Source organism: Desmodus rotundus, chromosome 4, assembly GCF_022682495.2.
Source record: "Desmodus rotundus isolate HL8 chromosome 4, HLdesRot8A.1, whole genome shotgun sequence".
NCBI lineage: Eukaryota > Metazoa > Chordata > Mammalia > Chiroptera > Phyllostomidae > Desmodus > Desmodus rotundus.
Window position 1 is genome coordinate 96,497,448 of NC_071390.1, and position 21,694 is coordinate 96,519,141.

The 21,694-nt window shown below is 36.9% G+C and overlaps 1 protein-coding gene across 3 annotated transcripts in view; it reads right to left on the reverse strand.

Annotated features, from left to right (window-relative positions):
- Window positions 1–2,411: 2,411 nt before the first annotated feature.
- The window catches only part of LOC112317858 (sodium/hydrogen exchanger 9B2), a 49,213-nt gene continuing 29,930 nt past the window's right edge, over window positions 2,412–21,694 (reverse strand). Inside the window, exons 8-12 of one of the 3 annotated variants that reach the window (XM_053922509.2) lie at window positions 20,818–20,924; window positions 15,185–15,334; window positions 10,351–10,459; window positions 6,819–6,955; window positions 2,415–3,614 (exon numbers count right to left, since the gene is read on the reverse strand). In XM_053922509.2, coding sequence (XP_053778484.1) covers window positions 3,393–3,614; window positions 6,819–6,955; window positions 10,351–10,459; window positions 15,185–15,334; window positions 20,818–20,924 — 725 coding nt within the window. In that variant the 3' untranslated portion in view covers window positions 2,415–3,392. Of the gene's footprint in view, window positions 3,615–6,818; window positions 6,956–10,350; window positions 10,460–15,184; window positions 15,335–20,817; window positions 20,925–21,694 lie in introns of all 3 variants that reach the window. The other 2 variants (XM_024574954.4, XM_045183663.2) reach the window with 2 other exon arrangements.

Sequence of the window (21,694 nt, forward strand, 5' to 3'; positions counted from 1 at the left end):
AAGGAAAATATTTTCCTTGTCCTAGAGCCAGACAAATAAGTGTCCGATTCTTCCAAGAGCCCAATCTCAGCACTGTGGGATTACCAGAAGTTGGGAGAGGGGGAAGAGCTCGTCAAGGTTGGGGGAAGTTGGGGGGATTGGTCCCTGCCACAGAGCCACACAACTCTGTCTTAGATTCTACCCAGGCCTCAGCAGGGTGGATTCAGCCAGAGTCAGGAGGGTGGGGCTGCTGAGAGCCTGAAGAGTGGGGCTAGGGGATCTCCTGTGAGGAGGGGGCACCAGTCAGTTTCATGGAAAAGTGGGAGGAATGGCTCCACCCCAAAGCTACACAATTCAGTCGCTGACACCCCTGGGGTCTGCTAGGACTCCCACATGCACACCCTGGCCCAGGCAGCTGATTCTTCAGCAGGGTGGAAGCTCCACAGGGTTGGGCAACAGGGAGTCCAGAGGGTGGGGCTGATGCCATATGTAGGGGAGTGCTCCACCCAAGAAAGATGGCACCTGCAATGTGGGTGGGTGACTCAGCACAGGAGTCCTGGCTGCTGTCCCCTTAACTCTTTCCCCAGAGCCACAAACCCCAGTTTCTTCTAGCATGATTCTGGTCTGTTCTGCTTTCCCTCCTTCAGAGCTCAGGATGAGTAGCTGCAAATGAGGTTTTGTGTGTTGGCCCTTTAAAAATGTACCAGTGTCTCTAGCAGACTCTCATCTCTCCCTGGTGGACAGACTGCTGATTTTCCCAGCCAGATGTTATGTGGGCACCTCTTCCTGGCCCCAGTGCTTTGAGCTGTGGTGCTCAGCTTGGGGCCTTCTCAGGGGGAACCTCCACAGCTTAGATATTCCTCTGGAATCTCAGCTGCTGCCTGTGGGAGCGGGGCCAGCGTTTCTTGCGTCTCTGCCCTTCCTACCAGTCTTGATGTGGCTTCTTCTCTAGATCCTTGGTTTTAAGACTTCTCTTCAGCTTGTCTTCAGATGGTTATTATGGTTGATTGCTCTATATTTTAGTTATAATTCCAGTTTTGTCCTGGGAGGAGGTGAGTGTAACATCCACCCACTCTACCACCATATTGGATCCTTAAGAACACTTTTGAATCATTAATTTGGATCACAGATATTTGTACATATCTTTTTTCCTTGTAAGATTTTTAAAGGCATGTATCCTGTCTTATTCACATTTGTATTCTGCAGTGTCAGCCATCCACTAGAACTCAAGTAGCATTAAAAACAGAGCCCTTGAATATCTTGTTCATCACTGTATTCCCCAGTATCTAGCATAAGGCCTGGCACAGAGCAGACATGTTATAAGTGTATCTGAAGGAGTGAATGAATGGATTTTAAAACATAAGCTCCATTATGGCAAGAATTTTTGTTTTACTCATTGCAAAATGAATATTTGAACATTACCATGTGAATAAATAATTTTGGGAAGGCCTAACATTCATTATATAAAACAAAAATTCTTGAATCTATATATCTTCACAGAACTCAAATATATGTATTTATGTTAACTTACACCCAACTAATTCAGTAGAGGATATATCTTTCTGAAAATAAGCTATCCCTCAGAAAAGCAAGAGTAAAATTTAAAAGAATCATAATAAAATGGGTGTTTACATTACGAGTAGTTTCAGTTTTCTTCCGTGTACTTTCCTGTATTCTAAATTTTCTGTAATTAAAATGTTATTTTATAATCAGAAAAAAATAATCAATACTGTTTTTAAAGATTGTAATGGATGAGATTGTTTGCAAATGCAAATCATTGGCTCAGGAAATTTTGGGGGCACCCAAGTTGAACCAAGATTACTTGGCATTAATGCCAAAGAGAAAATACTGAAATGTGAAAATTACTTAGAGATCTGAAACCCAATCAGTCTATCTAAGGGAAAAAACAAAAAACTTCTCACAGGGGATATGAATGGCACTGGTCATAGGAATTAAAAGGGCATTGAAGAACAAGAATTTTCAGTGTTTGTTTAGCACCATCCTTGGAAGTGTGACATCCTGCTCTGGACTGAACTGTGTCCTCCTCATTCCCCCAGCCCCGTGCTAATTCATATTTTGAAGCCCTAACCTCCAATGTGATAGTATTTGGAGTTGGGGCCTTTGGGAGATAATTAGGCTTAGATGAGGTCATAAGGGTAGGGCCCTGATGATGGGATGAGGACTCTTATAAGAAGAGACAAGAGAACTTGCACACTCTCCTCCATCCCCATCTCTTTCCGCACCCTGTGAGAACACAGTGAAGAGGAGGCCATGGGCAAGCCAGGAGGACAGCTCTCACCAGCACCCTCGTGTTAGTCTTTCAGTCTCCAGAACTGTGAGAAAATACTCATGTGTTGTTTAAGCTACCCAGTCTATGGTATTTTGTTAGACAAACTGAGGTGACTAAGTCAGACTAAGCAGACTAAGATCTGAACTGTTATGTAGCAGGTAGTTTTCTACAGTGGCAGAGAATCCCCTCACTGATTGCGTCAATAAACATTTATTAAATGCCTACGATCTTCCATGCCCTATGCAAAATGCTGAAGGACTTACAAATGACCAAGACAGGGCTCCCACCCATAAGTGGCTAACTTAGAGGAGACAAACATGTAAAAACAAGCAATAAAAAGGGGCGATGAGTGCTCTAACAGAAGTATGTGTAGGGTACACACACTCCCCTTTCAGGGACCTGAATGTGAGAGTAATCATTTCCATCCGTGGTTGGGGCAGAGTAAGTTTGGTTGGCCTGATCAATGCTCTGAATCAGGTTAACATCTAGATTCTAGATAGTTGCAAGAGGAAGAACCAATGAAGATGCTTTGAGTACTTCAACATTTTGGTGGGACCAATCAGATATCATAAGAGGAGTAGAGATGGAGGTGAGGCATATTAGCAGGGAAAGTGAGGGGAGAAACTGATGGGGCCCTGGGTTATGGTATTTGAAAACAAACAAAAAAACAGAGGAGTCAAAAGAGAGGAGCCAACTCAACACGAGAGGCTAGGCGACCATGAACTGTGAAGCTGTTGCAGTAACAGTTAAGTCTGAGAGATTTGTTGGCTAGCAAAACAGGATTCTGAACCTAGTCTTTCCCACGTGCTTTTTAAATTGTGGTAGTACATTAAAGTGTATACATCCCTATACAAATTAAGACGTATGATGAAGGGGTGTTTAAAAAAAAAAGAAGATAGAGTGGTCAGGTTGAAGATGCAGAACATCACAACCCACATATGATGGATAATGGCTAAAAATACTGTTTAAAGAAATAGCCACACTTTTGGTTTTATTACATTTTAAGCTTAAACATTACATATTTCACTATCTATTTCGATAAAAGTAGTCTCTGCCAGTTGCCAAAAGTAGCCTCTGTTAGCAGCTTTGTAATCATTATATTCAGCCTTCTTTCTTTTCAACTCTAAAGTCGCACAGAAATCTCCCCTTGAACTTCTTCATCTTTATTTTGATATTCATCTTTCTGGAGAAGCCTGAAGCCAAGCAAACCAATCAGCAGACTTCCAATTGGGGCCGTGATGAGGATGGCCAAAAACGCCACTGTCAACACATCCATTCCATATTCTTCTAACTGTTCATCTCCATGTGATCTTGCTGTGTCCAAAGCTACAGATCCTATTGCAGCCTGTAAGAGTTTAAAGGTAAATTTGGAAACATAATATGATAAGCACAGAGCTATAAGGTGAATTATTTTTAAGCAAATTGCTTATTCTTTTCTCAACTAAGAAAGTTCTATTAGTCTTCTTTCAAAGTATATTGAAGTTGGTTCTCTGATTGTTTGGAAACTGTCCCTGCCCTTGCATGGGGAAAAATGATGATTCATGTGTACCTATTTGCATAAGATAAGGTTACAAAAATGTCAGGCAAATATATTTCAAAACACAGACTCATGATATTAATTAACTACAACATGAGTCTATATACTAAATTTCTCCTAAATAAAGATGCAAGTTACCGGTCATCTCATTCTTTCATGTTTAAGAATTCGGACTTAAGAAAGAACAAGATGAGCCCTGGCTGGTGTGACTCAGTTGGTTGGAGCATCATCCTGTGCACTGAAAGTTTGCCGCTTTGATTCCTGTCAGTGCACGTGCCTGGGTTGCGGGTTTGGTCCTTGGTGGGGAGCATCTGACAGGCAACGATCACTGTTTCTCTCTCTCTCTTTCTTTCTCCTTCTCTTCCCCTCTCTCTAAAAGTAAATAAATAAAACGTTTAAAAAAGAGAAAAAAAAGATGAAAAATGCAGTGATACTGGAAGAGGATGCACTTTTAAATGAAAAAAAAGGATATGGATTGCTTTAGAGTCAAAGCAAAATTTTAAACATCATGAAACTTGAAAGTGGTAAGAACCTTCAAAACCTGAAGTTAATCTCACTAAGTATTTGGTTTACTCTTTGCCTCAGAAGTTGGTGAAATGTTTCATACAAAGTTTACCTCCTGGGAAATCTTATGAAAATTCTCATTTTCTCTGTGAGGCAAAATACAGTATTAGCGTGCATGGGAAGATAACATATTAGTCACTCCGGTTATTCTCTTATTCCACAGAACACACAGCCTCTGGGACAGTGAAACAGAAGAGAAAATATCAGTGTGCATGTGCTGAGCATAGGGGTCACCCTGCCAGCACTGGAACGCCCCTGGTGGACTGCTCGTGAGACAGGAGAGAGCTATCCAATTTAGTCCCTGCACGTAGGCTTCTTTGTTATTGTAGATTACCTGGTACCATAACTAATTGAACATTTCATATATTCTTGGCAGAAATTGTACATATTATGATATATATTTGACCCTTACACAACATGGGTTTGAACTGTGAAGGTCCATTTATATATGATTTTTTTCAATAAATATACAGTGGACCCTCCCTATCTCTAAGTTTGCAGCTGTGGATTCAACTGATAGAGTGAAAACAGCATCTTCCATCTGTGACTGGGAATCTGTGTGTGCAGAGGGCTGAATGTATCATTGTTCTACACCTCTTTATGGAAGGGCCTTCAGCATCCTTAGATTTGGGTATCCACAGGTGGGTCCTGGAGCCAATCCCCCACTGATACAGAGGGATTTGAGTTTGGGGGCAGTCAAAAGTTGTACACAGATTCTCAACTGTGTAGAGGTCAGCATCTCTAACCCTTGCATTGTTCACGGGTCAGGTGTATATTTCTCTTTTAGTTCTCTGTTGTGTGTGTGTTTGTATATTTGGGGGTTTGTATGTATGCTGAGTTCTGATTTTAAAAGTATTTTTATAGTATCACAGAAACAAAAATGTTTGAAAAACAACTAATATAGAAAAAATATATAAGAAGTCTTGTTTCTTATACTGTGACAAAAGGAGAAAAAAGAAAATTCTATACAATACTTGTTTCATAGGACATACATTCTTCAATACATCCTCGATAATTTGTCTGTATTTTAAAATCTGCTTTGAAACAGGAAGGTGCCATCTTTCAAATTTTAATATTTAGAAATAAATCTTTCACATAAAAGCTACTAGAGTGATGCTTTTAATATTTCAAAGTTACTAGAGTGATTCTTTTAATATTCACCTACTGCCCTGGCTGGTGTAGCTCAGTGGATTGAGTGCAGGGTGGGAACCAAAAGGTCGCTAGTTTGATTCCCAGTCAGGGCACAGGCCTGGGTTGCAGGCCAGGGCCCCAGTAGGGGGCACACGAAGAGCAACCACACATTGATATTTCTCTCCCTCCCTTTTTCTCTCTCTTCCCCTCTCTCTAAAAATAAAAATAAATAAAATCTTAAAAAAATATATTCACCTACTAAAGTTACCAGAAGTAGTATGGAAGCTGAAGATACTTTGAGGGAGAAACTCTTCCACCTGTTGTACTGTATTAACCTCACAGTATTCTTAGTCATTATGTCTCAGGCATCTTTGAAAGTCTGATGAAAAAAAAACCTTCTCTGGAATAATGTTCAAGGCCACAGCCACACAAAAGCTGGCATAAAATTACAGAGCATATACATCCTCCAAAGCTTCCTAAATTAAGAACATTTTATTTTCATTTCATGAAATTTGCATACTTAAATAACTGCAATACAATCATGGATGGAAGAGTTAAATCTCATTTGCTATAATTACTCTCGAAAATATGCAATACAATCAGGAATATATTACATTGGCAAGAAATCACACTCTAAACAGTGCTAATTTAATGAGCAATTATAGGCATTCTACCAAATTTATGGTCAGTAATTTCAAGCACCTATCAGTTAGTGCCTTGTTCATTAGAGTGCACAAATTTTGGGTTATGGGGTGAGACCTGTGAATGACAATTCAGCTTGTTTGAAAATTTTAATATCAACTAATAATCTAGGAAATCAGTAAAGCATTTTCTGAATTGTCAATAAATGTTTCTACTTTTTAAGATAAAGACTGTAATCAAGCATAACCAATCATGAATCATATTGACACTGAAGTATTTCTAAATAGTAAGATGAGCCATGCTATTTGTTTCTCTCTCTTCTTGGAAGATAATGAGGTGAAAAGAATGAACAACTCCCTCTCTGGGGGATTTAGAGAGCTCTGACTGATAAAAATTCAAACTCTTTCATCCTCCTACTGCTTCCCAGTAGTGCAGAGACTTATCGGAATTTTTGATGTACCTTGGTAATCTAAATACATTTAAATGAGCTGTCGTATTTAAGGAATCAATATACCAAAACCAAAACTTTTAAAGAGTAGATTAGTACAAACTCTTTTCACAGATCAAACTTCAATTACTTATTTTCACCAAATTTGAATAAGCCCTCTTATTCAAAATTTCAAGGTATCAGATAGAAATAGGACTTAAAGGCTGAGCCGTCGTGTCCACCATTACCTGGACTGTGGCCTTCGGAAGCCATGCGAAAGAGATGAAGATCTTTTCCTTTATGTTAAAGCCAGCAAAACACACCATAAGAAATGTAGTCAAAATTCGCAGCAAAACTGCAATGCCCAGGGTGGCAATACAAAGGCCTGTTAAGAAATACTCATTTTTAGACATAATGAAATACTGGGGGAGAAATTGAGTCTCACAGTTATTGATTCAAAATACTACCAGAAATACTATCAACAGCAGTAATCTAAATTTATTGAAAAATTTAAAAGCTAAAAATGGTTAGGCATAATTTGTCAAAACATCAATACAGCAGCTGGCAAAAGAAGGTTTACAGTTGTGAGTATGAGAACCACAGTTGATTGTTTTATTATGTGTTAATTATTGGTTTGTTAGGGGGAGGGGCACACACACTTTACTGTCGCATGTAGCACTTAGAGCAGATGACTAACGCATGTGTTGGTTGGTAAGCGCTCTCGTGTATCTCTTAACAACGCAGCTCACAAAAGCTGCTTACAATGTCATTAACCATGTCTCCTCTAAACACGGTTGGACTTTAGGTCACTTTGCGTTGCAGCATGGGACTCTGTTACATAAGGTGGCATATCATTTACCATGTCTTTTTAAAATGGAATTAATTGGGGTGACACTGGTTAACAAAATTATACAGGTTTCAGGTGCACAGTTCATTAATATTTATCAATTATTGTATTATTTATTTGTGTTACAATGGTAAACCTATTTTGTCCACCTCTGTATTAGGATCAATTGGACTATTTATTTAAAAGAAAGTATTTTCCTGAGAATAAAATGAAAAATTAATTAAATATGTTTGAATTTCTACAAAGGAGATTTAAATGTTATTTCTCTTATGCTTTAAAGCGAAAAGCACACTTTTTTCCCATGTGTTTATTCAACAAGAATTTAAGCGATAACAATGCATAAGAGTATTTGGACTAGGCACTGGGTGCACAGAATACATACAGACTTTGCTTCTATAAACTTCAAAGTCAGAGGAAGACAGAAACATAAACAAGTAATTAATAGATAATTAATTAGACTGAAAGGCAAGTGAAGTATATACATGTTGGTAAGAGAGCAAGAAGAGGTAAAAGTCAGTATTTTCATCAAAATAGGTGAGAAACCTTATAGAGTCTAACACCACAGGTGATATACAACATATTTACCTGCCAGTATGGAGGCAAGCAGCCAATCAGAACAGAGCTGGCTGGGCACCAACCAATCAAAATAGACGCTGTCAGTGAACCGCTGTTTTACCACACTGGTGTTTACACTGCCTGTCCGTGAGCCCTAGTTCACATTCACAGTACTTCACTCAGTCCTTTGGAATCCTTTGCTGTTAAAGGTAAGTTCACCTGATTTACAAAACAATGAGTGGTAACAAGGGGTGCTGCAGGCTGCTGGACCTGAGAAAGGCACAGCTAAGGTGACTGGTAAATAATAGGATGACTTTTTTAAAAAGTAACATTTGTTAGATGTTTACGCTGTGCCACATTCTGTGTTAGGCTTTAAGTGAATTGCTTTACTTAATCTTGACAACCGGTGGGGTAATTTTGCTCACTTTACAGTTGAAAAAACTGAAATTCAGAAAGGATAAATAACTTTCTCAAGTTCAAAAGGCTGTAAAACCCCAGACAGACATTGCTTTGGGATCTATGGTGAATCTGCAATATGTTTTCTTTATAGAAAAGCTACGTGGCTCTTTGTTGAAGGGCATTTCTCCCTGGTTGGTAAATTTTTGGAAGTACTCATTGCCTAAAATACATGATACAAGAGATGATATCATTCCTAGGAGGGAACATTAAAGGTTTCAGGAGAGGATGATGAGACAGTTTTACACACACTGAGTCTGAAATTCTGTAGAACTTACACAAATGGTCATGTCCAGTTAGCAATGGTATGCAGAGTGGAGCAAAGGCAGGTTTACAGTTGTGAGTATGTGCAACACAGAGTTTATTCTTGTATTATTGTTTATTAATTGTAGTATTATTTTCCATACAAACAACTGTAGACCTACTTTTGTCCCACCCTGTATACTGATTTAGAGATAAAAATTTTGGAAGCATGTAGTTCATAATCAAAGACACTGAGTGTAGATGAGCTCAGAGATGTCATATAGAGGAAGTAGCATACAAGCTTTAGAAAAAACTTAGATGAAGAGCACCATTTAAGCCAATATATGTGAGTGTAAAGAAGGACTCAGTAGGCTCTGGAAAGTGGAAAGATTCAGAATTCAATGTAGAGATGGTTTTAAAAGTCTCCCAAATGCTGCTGAAAGCTCACATAAAATAAAGACCAATAGGTATTCAGTGAACTCAGCAATATAACCTTGGTCAGAGCAGGGTTTGTGGTGTCACAGGGAAGGAGCTGGGCTGAAATGTGTTGAATAAAAGAATAAGAATAAGTTAAAATGGAAAAAGGGGATATTGTTACTTACCTCTTTGGAAAAGTTTGAAAAGAGGAGAGAGGTAGATTAGTAGGTGAGGAGAGAAGTGAAATGGAGAAAGAGTAATTTTTAATTGTGTTAAAATACACATAAAATTTACCATCTTAACACATTTTTAAGTGTAGAGCTAAGTAGTATTAAGGTAAACATTCACCTTTTTTGTGCAACTAATCACTAGAATCTTTTCATCTTACAAAACAAACTCTGTATCCATTAAACAAGAACTCTTCATTTCCCTCTCCCCTAAAGCCCTGGCAACCACATGTACTTCCTGTCTCTATGAATTTGACTACTCTGGATGTATCAGATGAGCGAACTCGTAACAGTGTTTGTCTTTTTGTGACTGACGTATCCCACTTGGTATAGTGTCCTCAAGGCTCATCCATGTTGAAGCATGCATTAGAATGGAAGAATATTATTTTAAAATAAAAGAGATTAGACTCTGTTTAAATTCTGAAGAGGAGAAAAGCAATGAGTATGCACACCACAAGTGTATTTAAAGATGTATGAGAAGCATCTATGTGTGCGATGCAGAAGGAGGTGACAGGGGATGGGATCCTTGGACGGATGGAGATGATTATGATGTGAAAAAAAGGAGGGAATATGGAGAACACATATGCAAATTAACTTTAAGTACACTGCTATGAGTCAAGAGAGTTTTTAATATGATGGCTTTTAAATGCATAACAAATAAAATAATGAATGAACAAACATTTCTGTTCCATGGATACATATTATGGAATTGATTAGTTATTTTTAAAATTCTGGCCTTTGGTCAGAACAAGGCTAGATGAAAACTCTATTCTTGGAAAAAAATATTTTAAGTCCTATATTTTTTGATAGTAGTAAATAGTATTAGTTTTCTTTATGAGGAACAATTTTAGAGATATAAAATTTACTGCCTTAGACTGACAAACATTTTCTAACCAACTATGTGAAAAGACAGATCGTTATTAAATTTTTATATAATGTGACAGCGGGAACCACTGACCATACACCTGCTAAAGATAGTTCAACTGAATCCAAAAAGAATTGATTTTAGCCACAACACTACTTTGATGTTCTTACCTACAGTTTCTGGTCTGAGAGATGCAATCGATACCTCTGCCCCAATCAGTCCAAAGAGAAGAGGCTGAAAGATGTCCCAGGCAACGGAAATAATTTTTTCAACCTCTGCCTAAAAGAAACACACATGCATATATACACACATACACAGATTTTTATTATGTAAAGTTACCAGTTCTGAATTTTACTGATTTGAAATGGGAGTCAATTTGAGCTGAGATAGACTAGACTCTATTTCTATCTGTAAATTAGTAGTAGACATCTATAAATTAAGAGGTTAGCTGGCTAGAGCAAAAATATTGCATAAAGATATTTTAAACGAAGTTATTATATGAGGCACTTTAATGTGGTTTGCAAATGGATCTTAATTATAAATAATCTTATAATCTTAGGAGAACTACTTCTGAATACATATTTGTGTGGAAGTGTACATATTGTAATACTTAATTTTATTTCATAGTTTAAAATGTTATGTCAATTTTAATTTAACAGTATGATTTAGATATATTATTATATTAGTACATATATCCAGATATGCACCTCATTATTGCTGCATAGGAATCTATGGTATGGAAGTACCATATGTATTCAATCATTTCTTTATTGATGGACCTTTAAGTTGTTTCTAGTTTCACTTTATCTTTATAAAAATACTGTTTAAGATCAATTCAAATTATGCACAAAAATAAAATTCAGGAATAGTAAAGTGCTGGTAACATATAATGCAAAAACCCTAGGAAAATACTGACACAATTGACTATAGTATAACTAATATATCTGCAGCCAAAAAAAAAGAGGTGATAAACCAGGAGAAATATCTGTACTAAATATAGCAGAATAAGGAGCAATGTCCAGTCTACAAGAAAAAGACATAGGTTTGATAGAAAAATGGGCAGCACATATGCACAAATATTTCACAGAAGAAACAAGAAGAAACACAAGTGGCCAAAAAAAAAAAGAGTTAAAACTGAGTAATCAGAAAAGCAGAAATTAAAATGATATACCATATTTTTATGGAGGGGCAATCATATTGGAAAATATACTAAGAAGTTTTAATAATGTCAAGTACTTGTAATATTTTTAAGGATATTTACTAATTGGTAGGAGAGCAAATTGATAATGCTTTTCTTGGTAGGCAATTTATTAGTACCTATTACAGCATTAAAGAATTTACATTTAACAGATTTTTGCAATCAACTAATAACCTATATTTTTGGATGACATTTTTATACTTACAATTACACACCTTTAAGGACCTGCACTTCCATATATATAGTATTAAGCAGTTTGACAAAGGAGGATTACATAGTTTCTCTATTTTATTTATTACCTGATGTTTTATTATGGTAAATATTCTATTTCCCCTTGGCTTATAAATGTTGAAAGACATAACATATGTGAGGGTGTTGGTTGGTTTATTTATATAGTAATATTCCTATGTCATGCAAAGAGTTGTGTTTTCACGTCATAAGGAATCGGGTAATGACTTAGGTTAAAATCCTGCTACCCATTAACCATAAGCCACTTGCCACTCAGCACCTCGTTTTCCTCATCTCCAAAATGAGAGGTTTATATGAGGTAACATACAATATCCTTCATCATTTAACAACAATGACTAGTTCTGCCAATGTATTTTCTTGTGGCTTTTTTATAATTTCAAAACTAAGGTGAATTTGTTTATAAAGAAAATAGACCAATTGAATAGGCTAAGTATAAAAGAAGATGAGCCTAGAGGAATGAAGACTGTGCTGTCCACTGAGAGTTAAGGCCACTTTACACATTGGTATACACCATTGGTAAGAAGCTTCAGACATATCAATCTTTTTCAAGGATGGACAAAAGGAACAAAGAGAAATGGAGTTAAATAGCTCTTCATGAGTTAAGCATCTACTTAAGCTGATCCTTTTCTTCTTAGAACATTTCAATATTCAGAACATCCAAATTATATCAGGAAAAGAAAATCCCACGACTACAAAGGTCATCAGAAAAAGCACTGGATTTGAAAATAGACGGAAAAAAGTACACGAAAGAGCCTTTAAAAAGGTGACTGCATTTGAATACAACAAATGGCAAGATTAATGATTATATGGAAAACCAAACATAAAAGTATGAAATAGTATCATAAAACTATAGACATAAACAAAATTTTATAAAATATTTTAGCTGGTCCTGGCTGGTGTAGCTCAGTGGATTGACCTCAGGCTGTGAACCAAAGGGTCACCAGTTTGATTCCCAGTCGGGGCACATGCCTGGGTTGTAGGCCAGGTCCAGTAGGGGGTGCATGAGAGGCAACCACACATTGATGTTTCTCTCCTTCTCTTTCTCCCTCCCATCCCCTCTCTCTAAAAGTAAAGAAATAAAATCTTAAAAAAAATATTTTAGCTGTTAAAAAATCTAACACAATAATATTGCTATAACACTATTAAATTTATAAGTGTTTCATTTCCATTTTCTCACATAGTAGTCACAACAATTCTTTAGATATTTTCTTCATTTTATAGTTAGGGAAACTGAGTATTAAAGAAGTTAGTGACTTTTTTGGGATTTACATCTAGACAGTAGTAGAACTGGGATTGGAATCTCTATATTTTAAATTTCATGTTCTTTTTCCTATGTTGTGCTACTCTGGAAATAGGTATAAAAATAATATGGACGATTATTTACTGAGTACATTCTATGACTAAGCACTTTGCTTTATGTAGATTATTTATTTCACTTAATCCTCCACTCTAGAAGTTGTTGCTATTATCTCCCCCCGTACTCCCTCCCCTTTAGAGATATGGAAGTTGAAGGCTGAGAAGTTAGATAACTTATATGTGATAGTACAGCTACAAAACTGTACAGCTGAGGTTAGCCCAAGCAGTCAGAGCTCTTGTCCCTATGCTACACTACAGACTGAGGGAGAAAAGTCCAAAATCTGGACTCATTGACCTGGTGCCTCTAGAAATAAGAATTTTCCTGAGCACTAAAATACAAAAGATACGCACAGTGCCTGCCATATAACTGATTCAATAAAGATTTGTTTTCTTTCCTTTCTTTAGGGAACCATTTTGATAAACAGGTGCTCCTCCATTTATGACAGGATTATGTCCCGACAGCCCATCAAAGTGGAAAATTCATTTAACACACCTGACTACCGAACACTGTAGCTTAGCCTTGCCTGTGTTAAATGTGCTCAGGACACGTATGTTAGCCTACAGTTAAGCAATCAGCTTTAGTTTCTTTTCAAGAGTAATTGCCTTCTTCTTGTTCTCACCAGAAGCAGAAGCCACAGATGGGTGTTTCACATACGTGCTGGGAGACAGAAACATAACACACAATGTCCACGAAATGCTGGCAACATAGTACTATCGATCGTTTTACTCTCCTGCTTGTGAGCTGATTGGAAGCTGCGGCTTGCTGCCGCTGCCCAGCATCGTGAGAAGTATCTGGTATCCTTAGCCCAGGAAAAGATCAAAATTCCAAATTCCAAGTAGAGTTTCTACTGAATGTGTATTTTTTCAGCAGCATCATCAAGTTGAAAATGTTTTACATCAAACCACTGTGAAATAGGGTCCCTCTGTAATCAAAAAATATGTTCCCATCCTGGCTTTGCCACTTACTAGCTTTGCGACCTTGGGCAATCTGTCTGATATCTCTAAGCCTTCATGTCCTTATCTGTATAGTGGGTCAAATATATATTTATCAAGGTTATTGCAAAAAATAAATGAGATAACATATGTAAGATGTTAAAGATATTTTTCAGAAAAAAAATGTATTGAGGAAAGGTCATAAGAGTCTGCTAGGCCTCACCACGTGAAAATATAAGATATTGGTGTGTAAAATGAACAATATAAAAAGGCACGAAGGGCTAATATCATATATATGTGTCTGTGTCTGTCTGTATCTTACAGATCAATATTCAATGCATTAAACTTCAGAAGAAAATGGACAAAAGACAGATCCAAGAAAATGAAATAATACAAATAGCTAATATGTGGAAAAGTATTAAATTTTGCTGCTAATCAAAGAAACCAAAATGAAGATACCGCTCTTTACCTACCAGTACGGTACAGCCTTTTAAAAGGGAAAACTGATACTCTCAGAATAACAGTCAATACTACTGTAGTAACTATGCATGTTGCCAGGTGCGTACTGGAAGTAATGAGGGGAGTACTTTGTAAAATATTTATAGGATTATATAACCACTATGCTGTACACCTGAAACTAATACAAACTAATATTGAATGTAAACTGTAATTGAAAAATAAAATTAAAAATAATCAATGTGAATCCTCTTTCATAGAGCAATCCTATTTCTAGAAATTTATCCTATAGATAAGCTCAAAGATATGCTATATTTTGTTGATTTTAAGATATACATTTTCTCGCATGTAAATATCTCTGAAATTACGAAGTCATGTCATAATTGGCAACATTCTTTTTCTTTCTTCTTAGACTTGATAGTGCTTAGGGTGTATGGTATATATAAGGATATTTTATTGAAGCAGCTTTTGTTCAGCAGGAAACGGGAAACAATCTAAATGTGAGAGAGTAGGAGACTGGTTCAATAAAGTACAGTAGAGCCATAAAGTGCAACACTCTGCAGCCCTTCCCAAGAATAAGGAAGGCATCAGGGAACTACGATTATGATATATTTTTAGTAAAGACATCAAGTTACAGATTGGTATATAGGTGGAGAAAAGAAAGGGTGTGTGTGACTTTGGGCATCCATTTGTATGTGTGTAGAAAGCAGCTTTTATGACAAAATAATTTTATTAATCTGATGTTAAGAAAGCATCTGAAAGAAAAATTAATCAGAAAAGTAGTTGTGAGAAGGACTCAGAATGAAACTCACTTTTTGGCTGGCCCATCCCAGGCCTGCAAGAAAAGCCATGACCAGTGTGCACAGTCCTCCTGAGCCAGGGAAGCCAAAGTACACGCTGCTGAACACCGCTAGCACCGAGAGCCCCCAAACCAGGAAGGCTCGCTTCCACACAAGTTTGTCCTTGAGGAGAGAAGACGTCTCATTACCTCAATTATTTCACATAATGGACTGACTTTTAATTACTGATGTTTCCATCTTCAAGTCTTAGTGGAAAGTAAAAATGTCTGTATCCATACACAGAAACGCATGACACAACATTGACTTTCCTTTACTTAGCAAACGTAGAGATAACACATGTGCAAATACAGTTTCCGCTTTCAGGAATAAGACTTGGCTTCCTCTGCGGTTATCAAGGCAGAATTTGACAGGGTTGAATGGGACAGCAGAAAAAAGCACCCTGGGCTTTGGAGCCAGACAGCCAGGCTTAAAACTGTAGCTCTTTCACAACTTTGGTGTACGTTCCTAAGCCTCGCCAAGCTTTACTTCCTCCTCCCTGAAAGCTGTTACAATCTCCGGCTTTTTGTAAAGGATAAAGATATGACATCCGTTATTTTTAGGCTCTCTGTTTACTCTTTAATGTTATGCACTTCGGGTTTTTCTTTCTAAATCCTTAAATACCAAGAAGCTTTAAGAGGCTATTGACTGAGTAGTTTTTTGTTGTTGAGTTTTATTTTTATTTATGTTGTTGATTTTTAATGTCTTAAGAAATGTATATCTCTTTCCCTTTGCTTTTTGCTGTTCAGCCTTTAAAAATTCTTTTTTAAAAAAATTACTTTATTACAGGAACTACTATAGAGGACACATGGACAAAATCAAGGGGGAGGGTGGAGGTGGGGGAGGGAAGGGGGTTTGGATGGGGTGGGGTGGAGGGATGGGGAGAAAAGGCACACAACTGTAATTGAATAACAATAAAAAATTAAAAAAAATTATCATTTAAATGTGTGTGTGTATATATATGTATACATGTATATATAATAGAAAAATGTGGTTGTGTGTATATATGTGTATATATATACATATAACAGAAAAATATTGTATTGAGAATATAAAGAACTAAGGATCCTTAACTAAGAAAAATTCAAATTAAAATGCTACTTATGCAAATAGCTTATACAAATATATGTATGTATATATGTTCATGTATAGATAAAGTAGCGAAACCAGTTTGTATAGGTATATGTATACAACTGACCATAATTAAATTTTAATGTGTGGCATTCATTGTATTATTTCAATAAACAAAAATTCCTAATTATCACATTCCAAGAGAATATAAAAAAATTACTTTATTGTTGTTCTATTACAGTTGTCTGCATTTTCCCTCCCCCCCACCCCAGCCAAACCCACTTCCTTCCCTTGCTTCTACCATCCCCCTCGTTTTTGTCCATGTGACCTAAAAATTCTCGATAACTTTAGAAGGCAGGCATGTCTTTAAGAATGCTTGACTTAAAGGCAGGCAGGATCTGAAGGGGAAATAGCTGAGTTCATTTCCAGCTCCACTGCATTCTAGCTATGTGACTTTGTTCACGTCACTTCTCCCTAAGTTTTGATTTCCTTATCAGTAAAATGGTTGTATGAATAGTACTCTTATCATGAGCTATTGTGTGGGTTCTACTGGATCAGTGCTTCCCCACAGAACGGCCAGTGATGATGGAAATTTCTACATCTGCACTGTCTGTGGACATGCTCTATACTGCTAGAGCCACATGTAGCGAGTGGCTGCCCTATTAAACAGAGTGGCACTTTTTTGAACTAACCATATCACTTTACATACATTTTTCTCTTCATTTTGTTGTGTAGTGAGAAAGATCTTGTCACTTTCTTTTATGCATTCAAAAAATTTACAATACTTTTCACAATTTTCTTTTACAAGACAATTTTACCTTGGGTTTTAGGGAGCACAATGAAAATTCAAATCAACATACTGGAAATGGATATATTAATTTTATTAAAGTTGTACTTAAGTTTCTTTTCTTAAAGTATATTTTATTGATTATGCTATTACAGTTGTCTCATTTTTTTCTCCCCTCTTTTCCCCTCAGCCTTGTGCACCACCCCCGCCAGCATTCCCCCACCTTAGTTCATGTCCATGGGTCTTACATATCAGTTCTTTGGCTTCTCCATTTCCCACACTATTCTTTACCTCCCCTTGTCTATTTTGTACCTACCATTTATGCTTCTTATTCCATGTTCCTTTTCCCCCATTCTTCCTCCTCCTCCTCCCCACTGATAACCCTCCATGTGATGTCTATTTCTGTGATTCTGTTCCTGTTCTAGTTGTTTGCTTAGTTTGTTTTCATTTTTTTTAGGTTCAGTTTGTTGATAGTTGTGAGTTTGTTGTTATTTAACTGTTCATAGTTTTGATCTTTTTCTGTTTCTTCAATAAGTCCCTTTAACATTTCATGTAATAAGGGTTTGCTGATGATGAACTCCTTTAACTTGACCTTATCTGGGAGGCACTTTATCTGCCCTTCCATTCTAAATGATAGCTTTGCTGGATAGAGTAATCTTGGAATACCTCTCTTCAGCCCCTTCTTGCCTGCAAGGTTTCTTTTTTTTTTTTTTTTTGATTTTTTAAAAAATTTTTATTGTTATTCAATTACAGTTGTGTGCCTTTTCTCCCCATCCCTCCACCCCACCCCAGCTGAACCCACCTCCCTCCCCCAACTCCTCCCTCCCCCTTGGTTTTGTCCATGTGTCCTTTATAGTAGTTCCTGTAATCCCCTCTTCCCACTGTCCCCGCCCCCCCCTCCCCTGCCCTGGCTATTGTTAGATTGTTCTTAACTTCAATGTCTCTGGTTGTATTTTGTTTGCTTTTTTCTTTTGTTGATTATGTTCCAGTTAAAGGTGAGATCATACGGTATTATACCCTTTGCAACAGCATGGATGAAACTGGAGAGCAAGGTTTCTTTTGAGAAATCAGCTGATAGTCTTATGGGAACAGCTTTGTAGGTAACTCTCTCCTTTTCTCTTTCTGCTTTTAAGATTCTCTCCTTATCTTTAATCTTGAGCAATGTAATTATGACATACCTCGGTGTCTGCTTTCTTGGGTCCAACTTCTTTGGGACTCTCTGAGCTTCCTGGACTTCCTGGAAGTCTATTTCCTTTGCCAGATTGGGGAAGTTCTCCTTCATTATTCAGTTTTCAATTTCTTGCTGTTGCTCTTCTCCTTCTGGCACCCCTATGATTTGGATGTTGGAACATTTAAAGTTGTCCCAGAGGTTCCTAATAAGCCTTTCCTCATTTTTTTGAATTCTTGTTTCTTCATTCTGTTCTGGTTGAATGTTTATTCCTTCCTTCTGTTCCAAATCATTGATTGGATTCCCAGTTTCCTTCCCTTCACTGTTGGTTCCCTGTATATTTTTCTTTATTTCACTTTGCATAGCCTTCACTTTTTCCTCTATTTAGTGACCATACTCAACCACTTTTGTGAGAATCCTGATTACCAGTGTTTTGAACTCTGCATCTGATAGAGTAGCTTTATCTTTCTTCACTTAGTTCTTCTACTGGAGCTTTGACCTGTTCCTTCATTTGGGCCATATTTCTTTGTCTTGTAACACCTGTTATGTTGTAAGGGCTGGAGCCTTAGGTATTTGACAGGGTGGGGCAATCTGTGTGCTGCATTGTGGTGCTGTATGTGGGGGAGGGGTCAGAAAGGGAACAGCCACTTACTGGGCTCTAGGCTTTCAGTCATTTCCCCTGCTTCCCGCAAGCAAACTGGGCCCTTCAGGTACTGATTCCTTGGTGGGTGGGTTTGTGTATGTTCTAGGACACTGTTGTTCTCTCCCACAAACTCTCCTGTGAGCCTGGGAGTTTCTCTTGTCACTGAACCCCCCCCCCCCCCCCGATTTTTACCACCAGAGGTTTTGAATGCTTTCTTTTCTCATTCTGGAACCATGGGTTGTGCTATTTGTCTCACTCCCCAGTTGTTCGTCCTGGTTTATCTGCATGCAAATGTGGAACTGCCAGCTGTCACTTCGCCCACCCAGTCTGCCAGCCACTGCCTTGCCATGCATCCTGTCCCCTTTCCTCCTACCAGTCTGGATGAAATTTTCTTCTTTCACTCCTTGGTTGTTGGACTTCTATACAGTTTGATTTTCTGGCAATTCTGGTTGTTTTTTGTTTTAAAATTTGCTGTTGTTCTTCTTTTGGTTGTGCCAGGAGGCACAGTATGTCTATCTACGTCTCCATTTTGGCCAGAAGTCTCTGTACTTAAGTTTCTAATCTGTTCAAAATGCTCTGAAATCTTCAAAATGCCAATTCTTATAGAGAAAAACATTTTTATGTTAAGAAAGCATTGTGAACCATAAAGAACTTTTATCTCTGTGGTTAGAAATATTGAAAAATATTATAATAAAATATTAAGGTCTACCTATAGTATTAGATAGTATTAGAATCTAAGGTATTTTGATACTAAATAAAAGGCGCACACAGCCATTATATCTTGATTCAGTTGAGTATTATGTCTCTGATTATTAGTGATGTTGAGCATGTCTTCATACATCTATTGGCCATCTGTATGCCCTCTTTGGAGAAGTGTCTATTTAGGTCCTTTGCCCATTTTTAACTGGGTTGCTTGGATATTTGGTGTTGAGTTTTGTAAGTACTTTATAAAGTTTGGATATTAAATCCTTATCAGATGTATTGGTGAATATGTTCTCCCATTCTGTGGGTTGTCTTTTTAGTTTGTTGATGTTTTCCTTTGCTGTGCAAAAACTTTTTAGTTTGATGTAGTCTCATGTGTTTATTTTCTCTTTTGTTTCCCTTGCTTGGGGAGATATATCTGATAAAAAATTTCTATGAGCAATATCTGAGATTTTGCTGCCTATGTTTTCTTGTAGGATTTTTATGATTTCAAGTACCATTTAAGTCTTCAATCCATTTTGAATTTATTCTTGTGTATGATGTAAGAAGGTGGTATAGTTTCATTTTTCTGCACCTATCTGTACAATTTTCCCAACACCATTTATTGAATAAACTATCTTTAGCCTATTGTTTGTGCTTGCTTCCTCTGTTGAATATTAATTGACTATAAAGGTGTGGGTTTATTTCTGGGCTTTCTATCCTGTTCCACTGATCTATGTGCTTGTTTTCATAACAGTACCATGCTGTTTTGATTACTAATGCCTTGCAGTATAGTCTGATATTAGGTATGGTGATTCCTCCAACTTTGTTCTTCTTTCTCAGGATTGCTGTTGCTATGCGGGACCTTTTGTGACTCCATATAAATTTTTGAAATATTTGTTCTAGTTCTGTATTACGAATGATTAATAAAAACAAGTAGAAATAATAAAATAAAAATAAATTAATTAAAAAAATAAAAAACTTGCATATTGTATCATTTTGGAATTGTTAATTGTTTTACAGAGAAATTTGAAATGTACAGAATACAAATTAGAGAGAAAACTTTTAGGACTGCATTAAAATCTCATACACTTAACTTCTCTTCATCCATCTCATAGACAGCATTGTTAGATACACAGTTTGAACATGGGGTGCCATTTTCTAAGTTATGTCCCTCACACTGGCTTTGAAGGAAGTGCTCCAGTATGTTTTTCCGTAACAATTCAGAACATAACTTTCCCACAGATTATTTATTTTACCTGGTCACTGCTTGGAAAGTACTGAATGAAAAATCCAAGGAGACATCCAGTTGCCACACCAATTACCACCTCCAAAACTCCTCTGAAGACATTAAAGACTGTGGAGCCTTACAAATACATAAAAAAGAAAAACTTTAGACAGAACTCTAAATCCATAAACAGACTTGACTTTAAACATCAGCATAAAGCATCAAATTACATTGAAGGAAGAGTTTATAGATATTGCCTGATCTCTACATTCTTAAACCTATGATTTAAAATGTCTAACAGACCTGTCTTATAAGAAAGGTGTATATATATATGATATATATTTCAAAACAGACATAAGCTATGACTTGTGTACTTTTTTGTATGTCTACTTCCATAAATATTTACTTAAAGAACCCAAGGAAACATGAAGGGTAAAATTCATGATTCAGAGATAACTTTTTCGGTTATATTATACACAGAGGCTGAGTACGTAGACAGATCTAGCCTTTAAATTGCCATTTTTAAGTAATAAATGCGCACTGATTTTGAGTAGCTATGATATGTATAGAATATGGTAATTTAAGAATTTGGCAATTAAAATCAAGATTCTCTTCTTAGTACAGTGAGTGCAGGGGTAAGTCCCTCTAATGTTTATTCTAAAAGTAAATCTGAAAAGACATTATTTTTGAATAGTCACAGGGATGTAAAGTACAGCATAGGGAATACAGTTAATATTGTAATAACTACATATGGTGCCAGGTGGGTACTTGAAATAATGGGAGGATCACTTTGTATATTATATCATTGACTAACCACTAGGCTATACACCTGAAACTAATGTAGTTTCTAATAAAGTAACTAGTGAAACTAATAAAATAACATTGAATGTCAATGGTAATGAAAAAAA